The 13957-nt window shown below is 36.8% G+C and overlaps 1 protein-coding gene across 1 annotated transcript in view; it reads left to right on the forward strand.

Annotated features, from left to right (window-relative positions):
• EPHA6 (EPH receptor A6) overlaps nt 1–13957 on the forward strand; it is a gene marked incomplete at its 3' end in the record, with an annotated part of 381057 nt that overhangs the window by 299054 nt on the left and 68046 nt on the right. Inside the window, exon 12 of the mRNA XM_082277981.1 lies at nt 152–337. Within this exon, the coding sequence (XP_082134107.1) occupies nt 152–337 (186 nt within the window). The remainder of the gene's footprint in view (nt 1–151; nt 338–13957) is intronic.

Genomic DNA, 13957 nt, shown 5'->3' on the forward strand with positions numbered 1-13957 from the left:
ATATTTTGATTTTCTGCGATATGATCACAGTCATAAATTTGAATATTCAATCCGTTATTTCTCTGTCCACTTCTACGGGATGTGTGGGTTCCTTGACTATTTTTGTGTACTGGCACTGTGCCTTATTTAACAGATATTTTATCTATTTAAGGGGAGTTTGGGGAAGTATGCAGTGGACGTCTGAAGACACCAGGAAAAAGAGAGATCCCTGTTGCAATTAAAACTCTAAAGGGTGGCTATATGGACAGGCAAAGAAGAGATTTCCTGAGGGAGGCGAGTATCATGGGACAGTTTGATCACCCAAATATCATTCGCCTTGAAGGAGTTGTTACAAAAAGTAAGTCACTAGTACCTTTCCTTAATAGTTTTTTGCTGGCTTTCCCATTCTATATCATTTAGTATCAAAACTAAGCATTATTTCCACATTCAGTGTGGCTTACAGTTCTCAGAAATCTCCCAAATCATTGACAGTTGATACTGTCAGTGTTTGGGGCCATAACAGGAAATGCATAGCCTGTCTTTTTTCAGTTTGAAATGTTTTTATTTTTTAATAACAATTATGTTCATTCAGGAGAATTCTTTACAGGTTTTTATTAAATAGAATGAAGAGGTTGTTTATAGGCAACTGGAGAAAATCATAAATGTTACCGAGCTGACAATGAAGTCAAATCCTCTTGTAAACTCCCAGCTACACTCTTCTTTTTGCACAAGTCTTGTTATTTATTTGGTTGAGGTTTACTGATTTTGGTACCAGAAGAGATGAATTTCCTATTTTGAAGAAATAAAAAGTAAACTCTTTGTAAGCTGTTGTACACTTGCAAGTGATTGACTAAAATTCCAGAATAGTCTATGAAATGTTTTACTTTATAACTGTTGCAGCTGACAAGAGATATCCCTTGCCTCTGAAATCTGTCAGGTTTAGTGGTGTTATGGACTTTTCTGAAAGGCTGAAATATGTAGTTATCACTTAAATACTAAGAAGTCTAATTAACATGCATGTAATTTCCTCAATGCCAGTTTTTTTCAGTAAGGAATTTAAAAACTCATGTGTATTCTTTTCAAAATTAATCGTTGTCTTAACCAAGCTGTGCTGTTCACTAATTTGCAGAATTTTTATTTTTCTTTTAAGGGGAAGTGTTGTGTGTATAAAGCAATGCCCTCTTACCATCACAGTAAACACAGTAAATACGTTATGAATATTTCCTGGTTTCACCTCGTTACAACACCAAAAGCTATGTTTGGAAAACACAAAAACTAAGAAGAGGAAAGGTCAGTTCCTGAACTCCTGTTGTTGGAATGGAGTTTTGGTAGATTTATGGAACAACCTGACCATGTTCAAATCTGTCTCTCTGTGGTTCTAAATTAAGATGATCTTTTTCTTTCTTCACACAGTATTGCAAGGATAAATTTATTGTTATTTAGGTATTTTTAGTTACTAGAGTAACAAAACTCTTTGCACTGCAGGAAAGACACAGCTTAGTCTCTCCACTGTTCTCCTGTCAGTTAAATCTCTGTGACAACAAACAGGAATACAAGTTAGTACTGGCTGAGCAGCACTGGAGATCTTGTCAGGAGATGTAAATATGTAGGAACCTAAGTGAATTTATCAGCAATTAAATTCCACCATTCCTCACCAGCAGGGGAGTTTATGAATCAGTATCATAGGTCTGATTCGGATCCATGTGGTGCACCTTGCAGGGTGTGTCTCATGTCTGAAAAAGGCAAAGCACTGTGGTTTACAAGCATTGTTTAAATTCAATTAAATGGTGCATAGGGAGTACAGTATGGTTTCCTTGGCAATGGCAGGATTGTTTAATCTTCACCACATTTGTAAATTTTCTCTCTGTAATGTCTCATCATCAGTCTAGAGAGAAATCACTGTTGCATTCAAAAAAGAGAAACATACAGATAAATCAATGCTCTAATATTAGAGTATTTGTTCGGGTTCTACAGGAAAGAATGATAGAGAACTGTAAGCCAAAAAGTCATTAGCAGTTCTGCTTTTCACCAAGGAGTTAACAAACTTTAATAATGTTATGTAATGTTTGTTTGAAGGTAATATAAAAATAGTGGGTATTACTGTTATAGTCACACTATCATATAAAAATAGGCATCTCTCAGATATAAAATAAGTAGTGGAAGTTTGAAAGAAAATATTTTGGTGCCAGGCAAGATTAAAAAAAATAAACAATTATACAGCCATAATTATAGAACGAAAATAGGCTACATGAATTATGAACAAAGTTCACCCCAAGGCATAGAAAGTGCAAGTTATATCAATTGTAAAGGACAGGGTTGTGCAGCACTGCTCGGCTACAGTGAGGGAGCCTGAAGGCAGGCTGAGCCATGGACACATGCACTCTGCTCTTCCCAGTTTATCTTTAGGGTGTTGCCTTGCATTTATACTGCCCCATCTGTGGTATTTAGAGAATAACATGACTTCAGGTTGGAGGAGAGCAGTTGCCTTGCCTAAGTACTAAGTCTAGGATTGCAGAATCCAAATTTCATGTAACTGAAAGGTATGCTGTAAAAGTCAGCCAAAACTTTGTCCTAGCCAAATTATTTTTATGTTGATAGCGTGATTAAAAGGTGTTTTGTGCTAAAACATAGATTAATAACAACAAAAACTATTTATCTGATGTGCGTTACAGTCCCACTAACCTATAAAGGCACATCAGATGCAGTAAATTTGGTTAATAGACGTGTACTGCTGTTCTTAGCACATGCTTTCCTCTGTGCAACCATTAGTCATTAACTTCTAGCTGTTGCTGATACATATTGCATCAGTTTGTAAGCAGTGCCTTTCATTACAGTGTCATTGACTATTGAACAAAAAAGAAAAAGGATTTGGTTGTAATGAGCAGAAGTGCTGTCCCAGGTCAATAGCTATTGACTGGGGCAATAACAAATTCGCCTGTTCACTACAAATTAGAGCTTTTATCTGGTGCTACCAGCTAAGCAAATGTTAACTTTTAAATTATACTGTTTTCAAAATTGCTGTGGAATATGTACTGTACAGGAGGAAAAAAATGCTAAACTAAGCCTGCTCAAAAGCAGGTCTGAAACAGAGTTTTAATTCCCTTTTCTTATTGCTTCATTTCTCATTTGTCCTAGCTGCAATCCCTAATCACAGAGAGCAGTAGGCAGAACAGTTGCTGTAGCAGAAGCTTTCTGTTAGCAGGGAGTTCATTTCAAGGGCAATTTGCTGGGCCAAGGCAAATACACCGTGGTACAGAATCTGGATCCACTGGTATTGCTAATCAGAACTTACAAGGGAAACATTATTCCTGTTCGGTTTTGTTATAACAACATCATTCCTTGCATGGTTTGCCATGAAAGACTGCTTGATTGCCTTGCAAATTTATCATAGATGCTGGGCACTTTATAAAAACATCCATGTTTCCTTTCAAGCCATGTTAGCACAGTGAAAATTTTGGGAGCTCTTTTGGGTGTGTCAGGGCATGCTCAGGTGAGTTTTATGTCTGTGGCCAAGCTGCTGATATTTCATAAGCCGGTGTAAGAGCAATGACTTCTTTCTCCAGTGCAAACATATGTGAGCAACACTGAAAGCTGGACTCTAGAAAAGAACGATGTGTCTTCATTTCTATATCATGTTGAAGACTTTCCATGAAAAGTCTATAAATTAAATTAAAGCTATGCCTACAGCAAACATCAGACAGCATAACTGTATCTACAAAAGGCATGAAAAATAGTCCCTGACTATTGTAACTGTGCTTGAACAAATCCAGATTGGAATCTTTAGTTAGTTTAGCTTGATGGTGTCTTACACAATAGTTTACAGCACAATCTAATCAGTCCTATGTAATACTGTGTCAATACAAAATACCAATGCATGCAAGGGCTTTATTACATTCATAATCTGTTTGTTCCCCTGCTTTACCATAAATAACTTTCAATTGTTAGAAATTCTAACAATTCTAAGGAATTAGTTTTATTTTCAGATTTTGACTGCTGAAGGATTCGTACCTGTCACATGTGCAAGAGGAATCTTTTTAAGGCATTCATTTTCTTTGACAGCATTATGTACATTTGTATTCTGCAGAAGGATTATTTTCAAAATAGTCCCTTCACAGAAGGAGGATAAATGAAGACAGTGCTTAGACCTCTGGCTCTATGTAAACTCACATCCTCAGACGTTGAGCCTGGGTTTGGAATGACACTTTCAACTCCCTTATTGTCTCCTCACTGTTCTGATTTAGTGGCTTTCAAATTGTGAAGACTATTTCAGTTCTGAAATCTTCAGGCACTCATCTTGCAGATGAAATTTAAAGCTTTAATCATTGAATTTCTTTTCAAATTACTACAAATAACCCATTCAGTGCAACAAAAGCCCTAAAATCAGTGCACCTTACCTTGTCCATGAGGAAGGCATAGCAGCAGCATGATCCTCTTTCACTGTAATTTATAGTATGAAGCTCTTAATAGCTGACCCATTTTTTATTTTTCAAAAATTCAGGACATAATGTATTTTTCTTTTTTCAGCCAAGACATTGTGCTCTAGGCCTTTGAGCCTTTATTGTAATGATCTAATGTTGCCTTTTTCTCCCACTTGTTAATTGAAGTTAAGAATCCATTTCAGAAGATGACATATTTTGTAGTACGTGTTTATTGTACACATAATGTTGTATATTTGGTTGCTATGGAAAAGGATTGAGGAAATTCTGTGGCAATATTGACAATATTCTTTCCTTGTTTTGAAATTTTACTCCCAGGAAGTGTGATTCTGCAAAGTTTAAATGTTGCTTATGGACAGTCCACTGTGGTGGTGAGACCGTATGTGTATCATATTAGCCAGTGAACTTTACACAGCATTGAGCATAAAGCTGAATTTTTCTGATGAAAGATTATTGTAGTTCTGCACATAATGACAGACAAAACAGCAGGATCTCAGCTGTGTTATAAATTGTTCAGTAAGTGGAGCTGTAAATTGAAATTTGGCTCACTCCCCTTATTTTGCTTTGTACCCTAATTCATAGATAAATATTGCAACACATTACTGAATCCAGGGTTGGTGTGGCCATCAAATTAACACAAAACCCGCAGCCACCACCTGCATTGTTAGCCAAATTTATGAGCTCAATTTATTCAAGTATCATCCAAAGTACAGAGCTGAAATTTAGAGCTGTGCACATAACACAGACAACACTAAGTATCTGTAGCCTTCTTGCAAAATAGGTTACCCTTCCTGACTGGTACTGAAAGAAGTGTAATTAATATCAATGGTCCTGAGCTGTGTTTACACATGCATGAATCCATGTGGACATTTCAGATTACACATGCAAACCACCATGCATCCATGTGTTGAAGGTTGCTGGCAAAAGTTAAGAATCCACGATACTCAGTTCTCCTGAATGACATATACTTAGAAGAAATTAGCTTTTAAACCTCTGGAAAAATTTACATTTGTCTTTCATGCATTACATTCTGAGAATTTTGTTCTAAAAATCAAGGGACCGTTTTGGTTTCCTGCAGTTCAAATCAGGCACATTTCTGTGTCCTGCTTTTCACTTTTTGCAGTTAGCAAGCCCTGCATTATGACTGTCAATTCTGCTGCTACATCTTTCATAGGGCGATAAGCAGTGAAGAAAAAGCACATTGTCAAACAGTCAGCAGTAACACCCTGTTAACAGCAGCTTAATCTGACCAGGGTACACTATCTAACATAACTAAATTCCATAATTCTGCTTTTGTAGGTTACACCAGAGAAGCAGGATTTCACTTTCCTCTGGATCCTTTGCCTTCAGATGTCTGTTTTCAGACATGTAGGACCTGACTTTCAAAGATATTTAGATGCTTTGACATGAGATGACGTGAGAAAAAGAGGTGACAAAAATCATTCCTACTAACAGCCACAAAAAGATAACGTCCTGTTGATAAGATATGGCCAGACTATTTGTTTTTCCTTTCCTTTTGAAGGGAATGCATGGTCATCATGTTTCATAATTAGCATCATTATTAACCACAGATGATTACATTTCCATCTGAAATACCCAAATACAATATGCAATTTTTTCCTCTGCCATGAAACTGGAGAAGAATATGGTACACTAAGTTAAAGGGCCAGATATTTAGAGTGTGTAGGAGATATATGAAGGGTTGGAGGTCTTTTTAACAACTGCAACCAGAAGATCAATAAATATCAGGGGGAGACAAGATTGCACTGTGCTGGCAGATTTGCTGCACAACATGGCTGATCTGTGGCCTGTCCAGGAAAACCATAAAAGCAATGATGAGAACAATTATAAATGACAATGGCAATTGGAGCTGACAGCCAAAGGAGTGAGGGGGTTAAAGAGCATATAGAAAGCAGTCAATAATCCCAATTCACAAGTTGTATTTGGTTGATTTATTTTGATAAGTGTACATTCATTTGTTCTTCTGTATGGAGGCAAAAACACACTGGTAGATATATGTGTGGTTGGGCATTGGAAAAGACATGGGATAACTCTGCATATACAGGGCATTGTTAGGTTGTTTTACCCCATCCCAGGCAGAGCATCCTGCTACACCTTCCTCTGGCAAGCAGGAAGTAACTGTTTCAAATGTAAACTGCCTTACTCATCTTTAAATACATGGAGTTTTTCAATAGCAACCATTATTGGGTTTTGGTATTAAATATTAATATTTTTATTTATTATTACCCATAGACCTTCCAGCTGGCTGCCTAGTCTCTCCATACAAACCTCTGCCACAAAAGTTTGCATTGTGATATTTCCTACAGCTTAAAGGCTCACACCCAAATTTCTAATGCAAGGTAACAAGCTTAAGATATCTTTAATAGCAGATTAATATCAAGAAGAAGGATTGAAATATGGATTGGTAATTTTCTCATATAAATATCTGATACTGTATTTTATGGAAACATGAGACTTAGATGTGAGGAAAAGAAACCATTTCGTTGACTATAATTACCTTCCTGATTCTTAATACATACATAGTTAAGGTTCCAGAAGAATAAATCACTTAGATGCAAACTGTTTGGGATCCTTTCCAAACTCCTGGTTGGAAAATCAGTTTGCAAAAAATAGTGCTTCTTAAGTGTTACATTTCTTCACAGATAAACAGTGCTTATAAATCAGGAGTGGATGATAAAGCTGTTAAGGGAGACACAGAGAGAAGCAATACGGGAAAGAAAAGAATATGATTTTCAAACATCGTAATAGATGGTGTGAAGTTACAGAGTATTCAGTTTAAGTATGTCCTAAATATAAGCACAAAACGTTAATGACAATCCTGTAAACGCATTTTAAGAAGCAAATGTATTCAGTCAGACATTCCCAAATAGATTAATGACAACATCCATCTATAAATATTGCCATTTTTCAAGTAAACTTTAACAAGGTAATTTCTGCTGAATAAAATTTGAAAGCAAATAAGTAATGACTTCATTTCAATATTTTATCCAGAGAAGCATAGTACAGAATTTTTATAGTAGTAAAAATCTGAAACAAATCACTGTACTGTTGCTAGAATTCACATAATTGATTTCCTTTCTTCCTGAAACAACAGAAACTTGTTAATATCTCTCTAGACTGACAATAATTAATTTACCTGCTTTGGAAATGAGTTTCCCCTCTTTCCTTTCTCTGCTTTTTTCCTCTCAGCTGTAATAGAGCACATTCTTCAGCATACAAGTGTTTTAGGTAAGACTGGCAATTTACTTCCAGTTTTCAGTGAATGCCTTTATAAGCATTGAAAAATGTGACTTTGTGGCCTAAGTAAACAATGACTGCCAAACATCCATCCTGCCAGAGTCACTGTTGCCAAAACCAGCACAAGGAAGATGAGATGAGAGATATTTTACCACATGACATTTACTGAACACCAAGTGGTCTTTGAGCTGGAGAGAAAATCCTCTGAATACACCGGTATCACCAAGGAGATAATTAACAAGCACAGATAATTCTCTTTGGTCAGCAGCATTTTTCAAAAAAGAAAACAGAATTCCTGTCCATGTGCCTTGGCCCATCAGCAAGATACAGGAGCTGCCCACAACCTGTCTTGGTTTATCAGATGTGAGCTGGGGCACCTTCACTGAGCAGAGGCAAAGAGGATTTTCTCTCACATGCGGATTGGTAAATCTAAACCAGCACTTAATGCACTTCTAATCAAAAAGTTCATTCCAAGTCACAGTTATGGTAATGATAGCAATCTTTCAACTTCTGATCCTGGCATCTTTTATTTGAGGAAGTCATTTGGTGTTTGTAACAAGGAAGGAAATCAAACCTGTGGACTTAATTTTATTGATATTACTGAAGTGTGAATTGTGAATGGTATGAATGGGAATAGTGAAAGGAATCCTCAATTTATACCCTACATTTTTTTAACAGCAAATCACTCAGCCCCAAATGTTTTTGGTTTTTTTTAACTGAACACAGTGAGGCTTTTTCAGTGGTACTGATTATTGTCTAAAAGTGAGGTTTGTCTCCTACCCCTGGTTCACACCATAACAGCGTAGCAATGCTAAAAGAGGAGAAAATCAGAGCTTTAGCTGCAGAACTGCAGAATGTACAGCAGGCTCCATGAACACATTCATCTTCAGATGTCACCCATGAAAAGCTCTTCTACTCATTCAATTAAAACTGACTATAATTTCTAAACATGAAGTACAGAATTAAAACCTAATCTTTCTCTTTTTATGGAAATACCATGAAAATGGGCAGCTGAAAATTTAAAAGCCCCTGGAACTTCTTAACCATCCCATTTATCCCATCAACATTTCACATGGGAGTTTCCTACCTTAAAGGATGAAGAATTTCATGGATAGGAATGCTTAGATTTTACCCAGGATTTTTTCTTCCAAAATAACAAAAAATGGGTGATGAAAAGATGACTGAAAAGGAATTTGTGTAGCTAATTATTAATGGCTTCATAATTCCCTGAAATAATGATGTATACAAAATTAATCGCAAAGGTTTTGGCTGATACTGCAGGCTTTGGTTTTTTCTGTCATAAAAACTGTAATTTTAAAGTATTTTTTTTCCATCTGGTAATGAATGCACGATAATAAAATCCAAATGTACAGCATACAGTGTTTGTAGCAGTGTTCTGGATATTGTACATCCCTACAAATACATAAAGATTTCAGGTTCTTATTTAGCATTGTGCTAAAGCTATTTTTAGTTTAGCAGGACTGAAAAATATTTAACAGACAGCTTAAGCATACATTGTTTTATCCCATAGAAGCTCAGTATTTCCAATTACTATTCTATTAAGACTACAAAGATGATTCAACACAGAAGTTGTTATTGCTGTTAAAAGCCTTAATCATATTAATGTTGTCACACCAATCTTCCCAGCAACCAGAATTTCAGTGTGCGCTGACATTTAACACATCACAAAATAAATGCCTGTAGTGTTTGTAGAACTCTTTTCAAGCAATTCCCTCATTTTTCCCCCCCAAATCACCTGTTTGTCTAGAAGCAGCAAGGGAAATTAAATTAGATGTTGATATTCTCCCCAAATATTCTGTAACTTACATCAGTTCCTCCTTAGGAACTGTAAGCTCCTTTCAGCATTTGCTTTTTGTCCCAGAGAAGTCATAAGTAAAGCCAAAAGTTGTTATAATTGAGGTTTTCTAAAATTGTCTTGTTCTGTGTAAATATTCCTACCTCTGGATTTATTCCCATCTGCCAGTAAAGAAATGAGAGTTCAGGTTTGTAGGGAAGCATTGTCTTTCACAAGGATCTCAAGGTTAAACTCAGCTGGGTTGGAGGCCTGAACAGCAGCTTTGCCCTGCCCAGTGTTTGTCTTCTCCATGTTTCCAGACAGACCCTGTAAATTTATATCTGGAGCAGAAATTGGGCATTGATACAGAAAAGCAGGACTTTGGAAAATATATTCCCCAAGAGCTGGGCTAGGATGGTCTGTTCCTCAGAAATGAGGCCAAATCACAGGAATGCTTTATTATTTCCAAACCAGTAGACTGAAGGAAATTCAGAGTTAAAATCAAACTGAAGAGTAAACCCAAAAAGCATGGAAAGACATAATCCAGACACCAGGAAAAGGCAGGCAAAGGACTCTGTGAGTTCTTGAACGTTCATGGAGGAGTGACACAGTTATTTATGGGTATGGTGTCAACTACTCTGGTGGAATCTGGGGAAACAAAATGGGACCATCCCTTTGAAAATCTGCAACTGAACATGAGAGTATAAATTTTCCTCTTCACAGTACAATGCAGGTTTGATTTTACTGGTTTAGGTACCCTAGAGCAGAATTCAGCCTTCAGGAGTTTCACTGTGTTATTTGCAAGGAAATGGAAATCTTCACGTGATTCACTTGGACTTCGTGTCCTCCAGAGGTCCTTTCCAACCTCAACCATTCAGTGTTCTCTGATTTCAGTAGGGGTTAAGCACAGTAATTTCAGTCAATTCTTTTTATGCTCTAATATTTATGATGTCTGTTGCAAAATATTATTTAGTGATCTTGAAAATTAGATTTTTCCAAGACATATGAATTATTAGGGTAAAAATTTAGGCATACTTCTCTATCACCCTTTGCTTTGCTTTCATGTGTCAAAAAGCTCTAAAATAAATTAAGAACATATTCTAAATCTCCAGATTATAGCATTGAAAAAAGTTTATGTTTCCTAAATGTACTGAAAACATGATCAAACAAATTCATCAGGGATAAAATTCTTCCCTGCTTCTGATTTTTTTTTCTTTCCATTGCAAGTCAAACCTTTTGAGTGCTCTAAAAATTGTAATCTGACATCATAATTTCAAAGTTTTATAAAGCCATTCCTTATAAAAACCTTCCATATGTTCCCTCATAAAAGATTATGAAGCAATGTGCCATTCCTGATGGTCTAGGAAGGATAAATCAGTAAAATCATGTGAGAGAAAAGTTGACTGGTTTTCAGTAATTTCCATAATGGATATATTTCAAAAAATTTTGGAAGAAATGTTCTAACCCTTCTTCTAACTTCCCCAAGGAAACACGAGTAACAATAAAAACCAGGTTTTATTTTAGAATGGAAAGTGCTCATAACAGAAGTCAGTCTTCTCTCAGACATTAAGTGATAAAATTGGATAATTCCCCTATGCAGAAGCAAGAAAACTCTTTCTGCATTCTGTCCTCCATTATTTTGTTACTAAATGTTCACTCCAACCTGCATGAAAATGCAGTTTGGAGTGAAAGCAGCCAGTTGCTTCCTGCCAATCTGAATGCAAAAGCTCTTTATAGCCCTCACTTCCCCAAAGCCTTCATCTGCAGAGTGTCTGAGAACTTTCGCTTTGCTGGGTTTTACAATCCCTGCATGGAAAGCATAAACAGAACTGACTATATAGAAACCAATATCAGTGGGGCTTTTACATTAAATACACCAACTGTGCATTTTTCCTTTTTTTTCCAAACAAAATCCATGGGAAAAGAACAACAGACTAAAGTCTTCTTTGGATGTTACCAATAAAGAGATGGTACTTGTAAAAACAAATAGCAGAAGTTAATTGTGACCTCTCTAGAACTTCTCATCCCAATTTATTAAATTAAGCAGCCAAAGAGCTGCTTTGGAATTTGTAGCTGTTAGATGGTCAGAAGTACACAACTGAAGTGGTCAATTCCACCTGCAGAAAGTTTTGAAGTGCAATAAAAAAGGAAAACCAGCGATGACAAAGAACAGGGCACAGTTCTGTCCCTGGTGCAAGGCCATGAGATGTGGTCTGGGAGAAGTGGCTGTTCCTCCTGGCTGGCCAGGCTGTGACCATGCAGTGCCAATAAATGGGTGTTAATTTATGTCTGTGCTCTGGAGCTGAACTAAGCATATGGATTTCCCTTGCCCAGCCCCCTACTCCTGCCCTTCTGCTCAGTGGGATAATATCCTGCTAAACCCATGCCAATTTAGGATGCTATACCAGTGATTTCCCTATCAAATTCTACAGTTTGTGGGATGATAGTCCCCCTGGAACAACAGCTAAAGGTGGAAGACAGGCTAATTGATTCAGCACTCCCCCACTGCCTCTGAGCTCAGGCACTTAGCTGTAATTATTGTGAAACAGAAGAATTTACACTGAGTTACAAACTGGTATCACAGGACTCAGAAAGTGGTGGATACTTCATGAACTGTCAGCTATTCTGAGTATTGCCATATACTTCTACAGTTCCAATGCATTTTTCTAACTAATATTGTAACTAATGTGTTTTCCATGTAAAGCTGACACAATGTTCATCGTGTGTATGGAGTGGGGAGAGGTTGGGGTATTCTCCTCAATAAATCCATGACTGTAAACTGCTAAATAACAACTGTATTTGAGGGCACTGAAGAATTGTGGCTAAATATTCTTGTCTCCTTTTGCCAGTTTAGAATCTTGTACTAAAAGATCTCCCCAGTAGTGTGAGGGCACCCACTGCAAAAATGAGTGTTAATTTTTGCAGAAAACAGAGCCAGTGGGAAGCACGAGTCTCTGTATGATGTGCACTGACAGAATGGTATTTCTCAAGAAATCTGGTTAACTAGATGACCTCCAGGGGTCCCTTCCAACCTAAGACATTCTGTGATTCTGTGTGATTCATTCAAGTATTTCATGAATGTTTATGCAAACAAGTGAATATTTGACTAAATTTCTAAACTACTGTAAATGCCCAAAGCTCTTATCGAAGTTCTGTCCATCTGGTGGTGATTGATGTGGCTTAACAAGAATTAATTTGCTTTACCTGCAGTAATGATCACCTCCCCAGTATAAAGTCATGTAATCGAGTCTCAAGCCCTGTTCACATTGTGCAGATGATAAAAAAAGCACCTGTCCATTCATTCTGGGGCTGTATTTTAATTTAAGACCATGCATGCTTTTAGATGAATGAACTTTTCACCTCTCACTTGTGTGCATTTTTTTGTTGATGGATATTGGTCAGGGCTGAATGCTACTAATTTTGTCCTTTTCAGAAGCTGTTTGTGGATTTCTAGAAGAGATTAAATGAGGTCTTGTTCTTGTAACTCTGTGTTTTGCTTAGTCAGAGACACTTCTGAGGTGACAGGAGACTGTTTGGATGGGATTGAGTTGCCTAAAATGACACTCAGTGCCTGTTCTTAAATATCCAACTGCTGCTTTGCTTCTTACTGCCGCGTTCAGAGTGGAAATCTCCTGCAGATCGTGTCATGTCTGCCACTCAGTTGGGAATGTCTCTGATTTTTTAGAGCATCTCAAATGACACAAAGCATTTACACTTAAGCAACTGAATCCTAACTTCTGAGTGTGAGAGAAAAGTGTTATTTATACATATTCTTTTAGTTACTTCCTGCTTATAAAACCTCAATAATTTTAGCCCTCTAGCTCTCTTCTTAGTATTCACAGATTTACTTGCTCTAAAATTCACTGCTCCTTGTTTCTTATTTCTGAATATGTACGATGAGTGAAATAAATTTGGGTTGTCTTCATTACTTAGCATAACAAAACAACTTATTGTAAGACTGCTAGGAAACTAGAGCTATTTGCCATTTAACAGCATTTAAATAGAGGAGAATGTCAGTGGTGAAGCTCAAGCTGTTTGGCTTTTCTGAAGGTCTGTACATATGGTGTGTGACTCAGTGGCTGGACTTTACGGTTGGTATATATTCATCTTTTGAAACAGAGAAGCAATGTTCTATTTGGGAAGTCTTCATATGTTCATTATTTAGCCTTTATGTTTTAAGATGCTGTTTAGTACCAAACATCTTGGAGTTAATGGAAAAATTTCCATTTTAAAATTGAATTTCTGTGTATTGCATTCTGTACTGTCTGTCCATGATCACTTCTGCAAATATTTTAAAGTGAAAGCCATGGAATTTGGAAACACTTTTACAGGAATGCCAAAGACTTCTCTGGAGTGTCCAGAGGGAAAACTTACCTTTTGCCATCAAATATAAAAGCACTGCATCTAGATCACCAATTAAATTAATTCTTTTTCCACAGACTGCACCATGTCTAATTAATAAATTTAAAGGACAGATGGATTGAGGAGA

This window comes from Coloeus monedula (assembly GCF_965178545.1).
Source record: "Coloeus monedula genome assembly, chromosome: 3".
In the NCBI taxonomy this organism is placed as follows: Eukaryota; Metazoa; Chordata; class Aves; order Passeriformes; family Corvidae; genus Coloeus; species Coloeus monedula.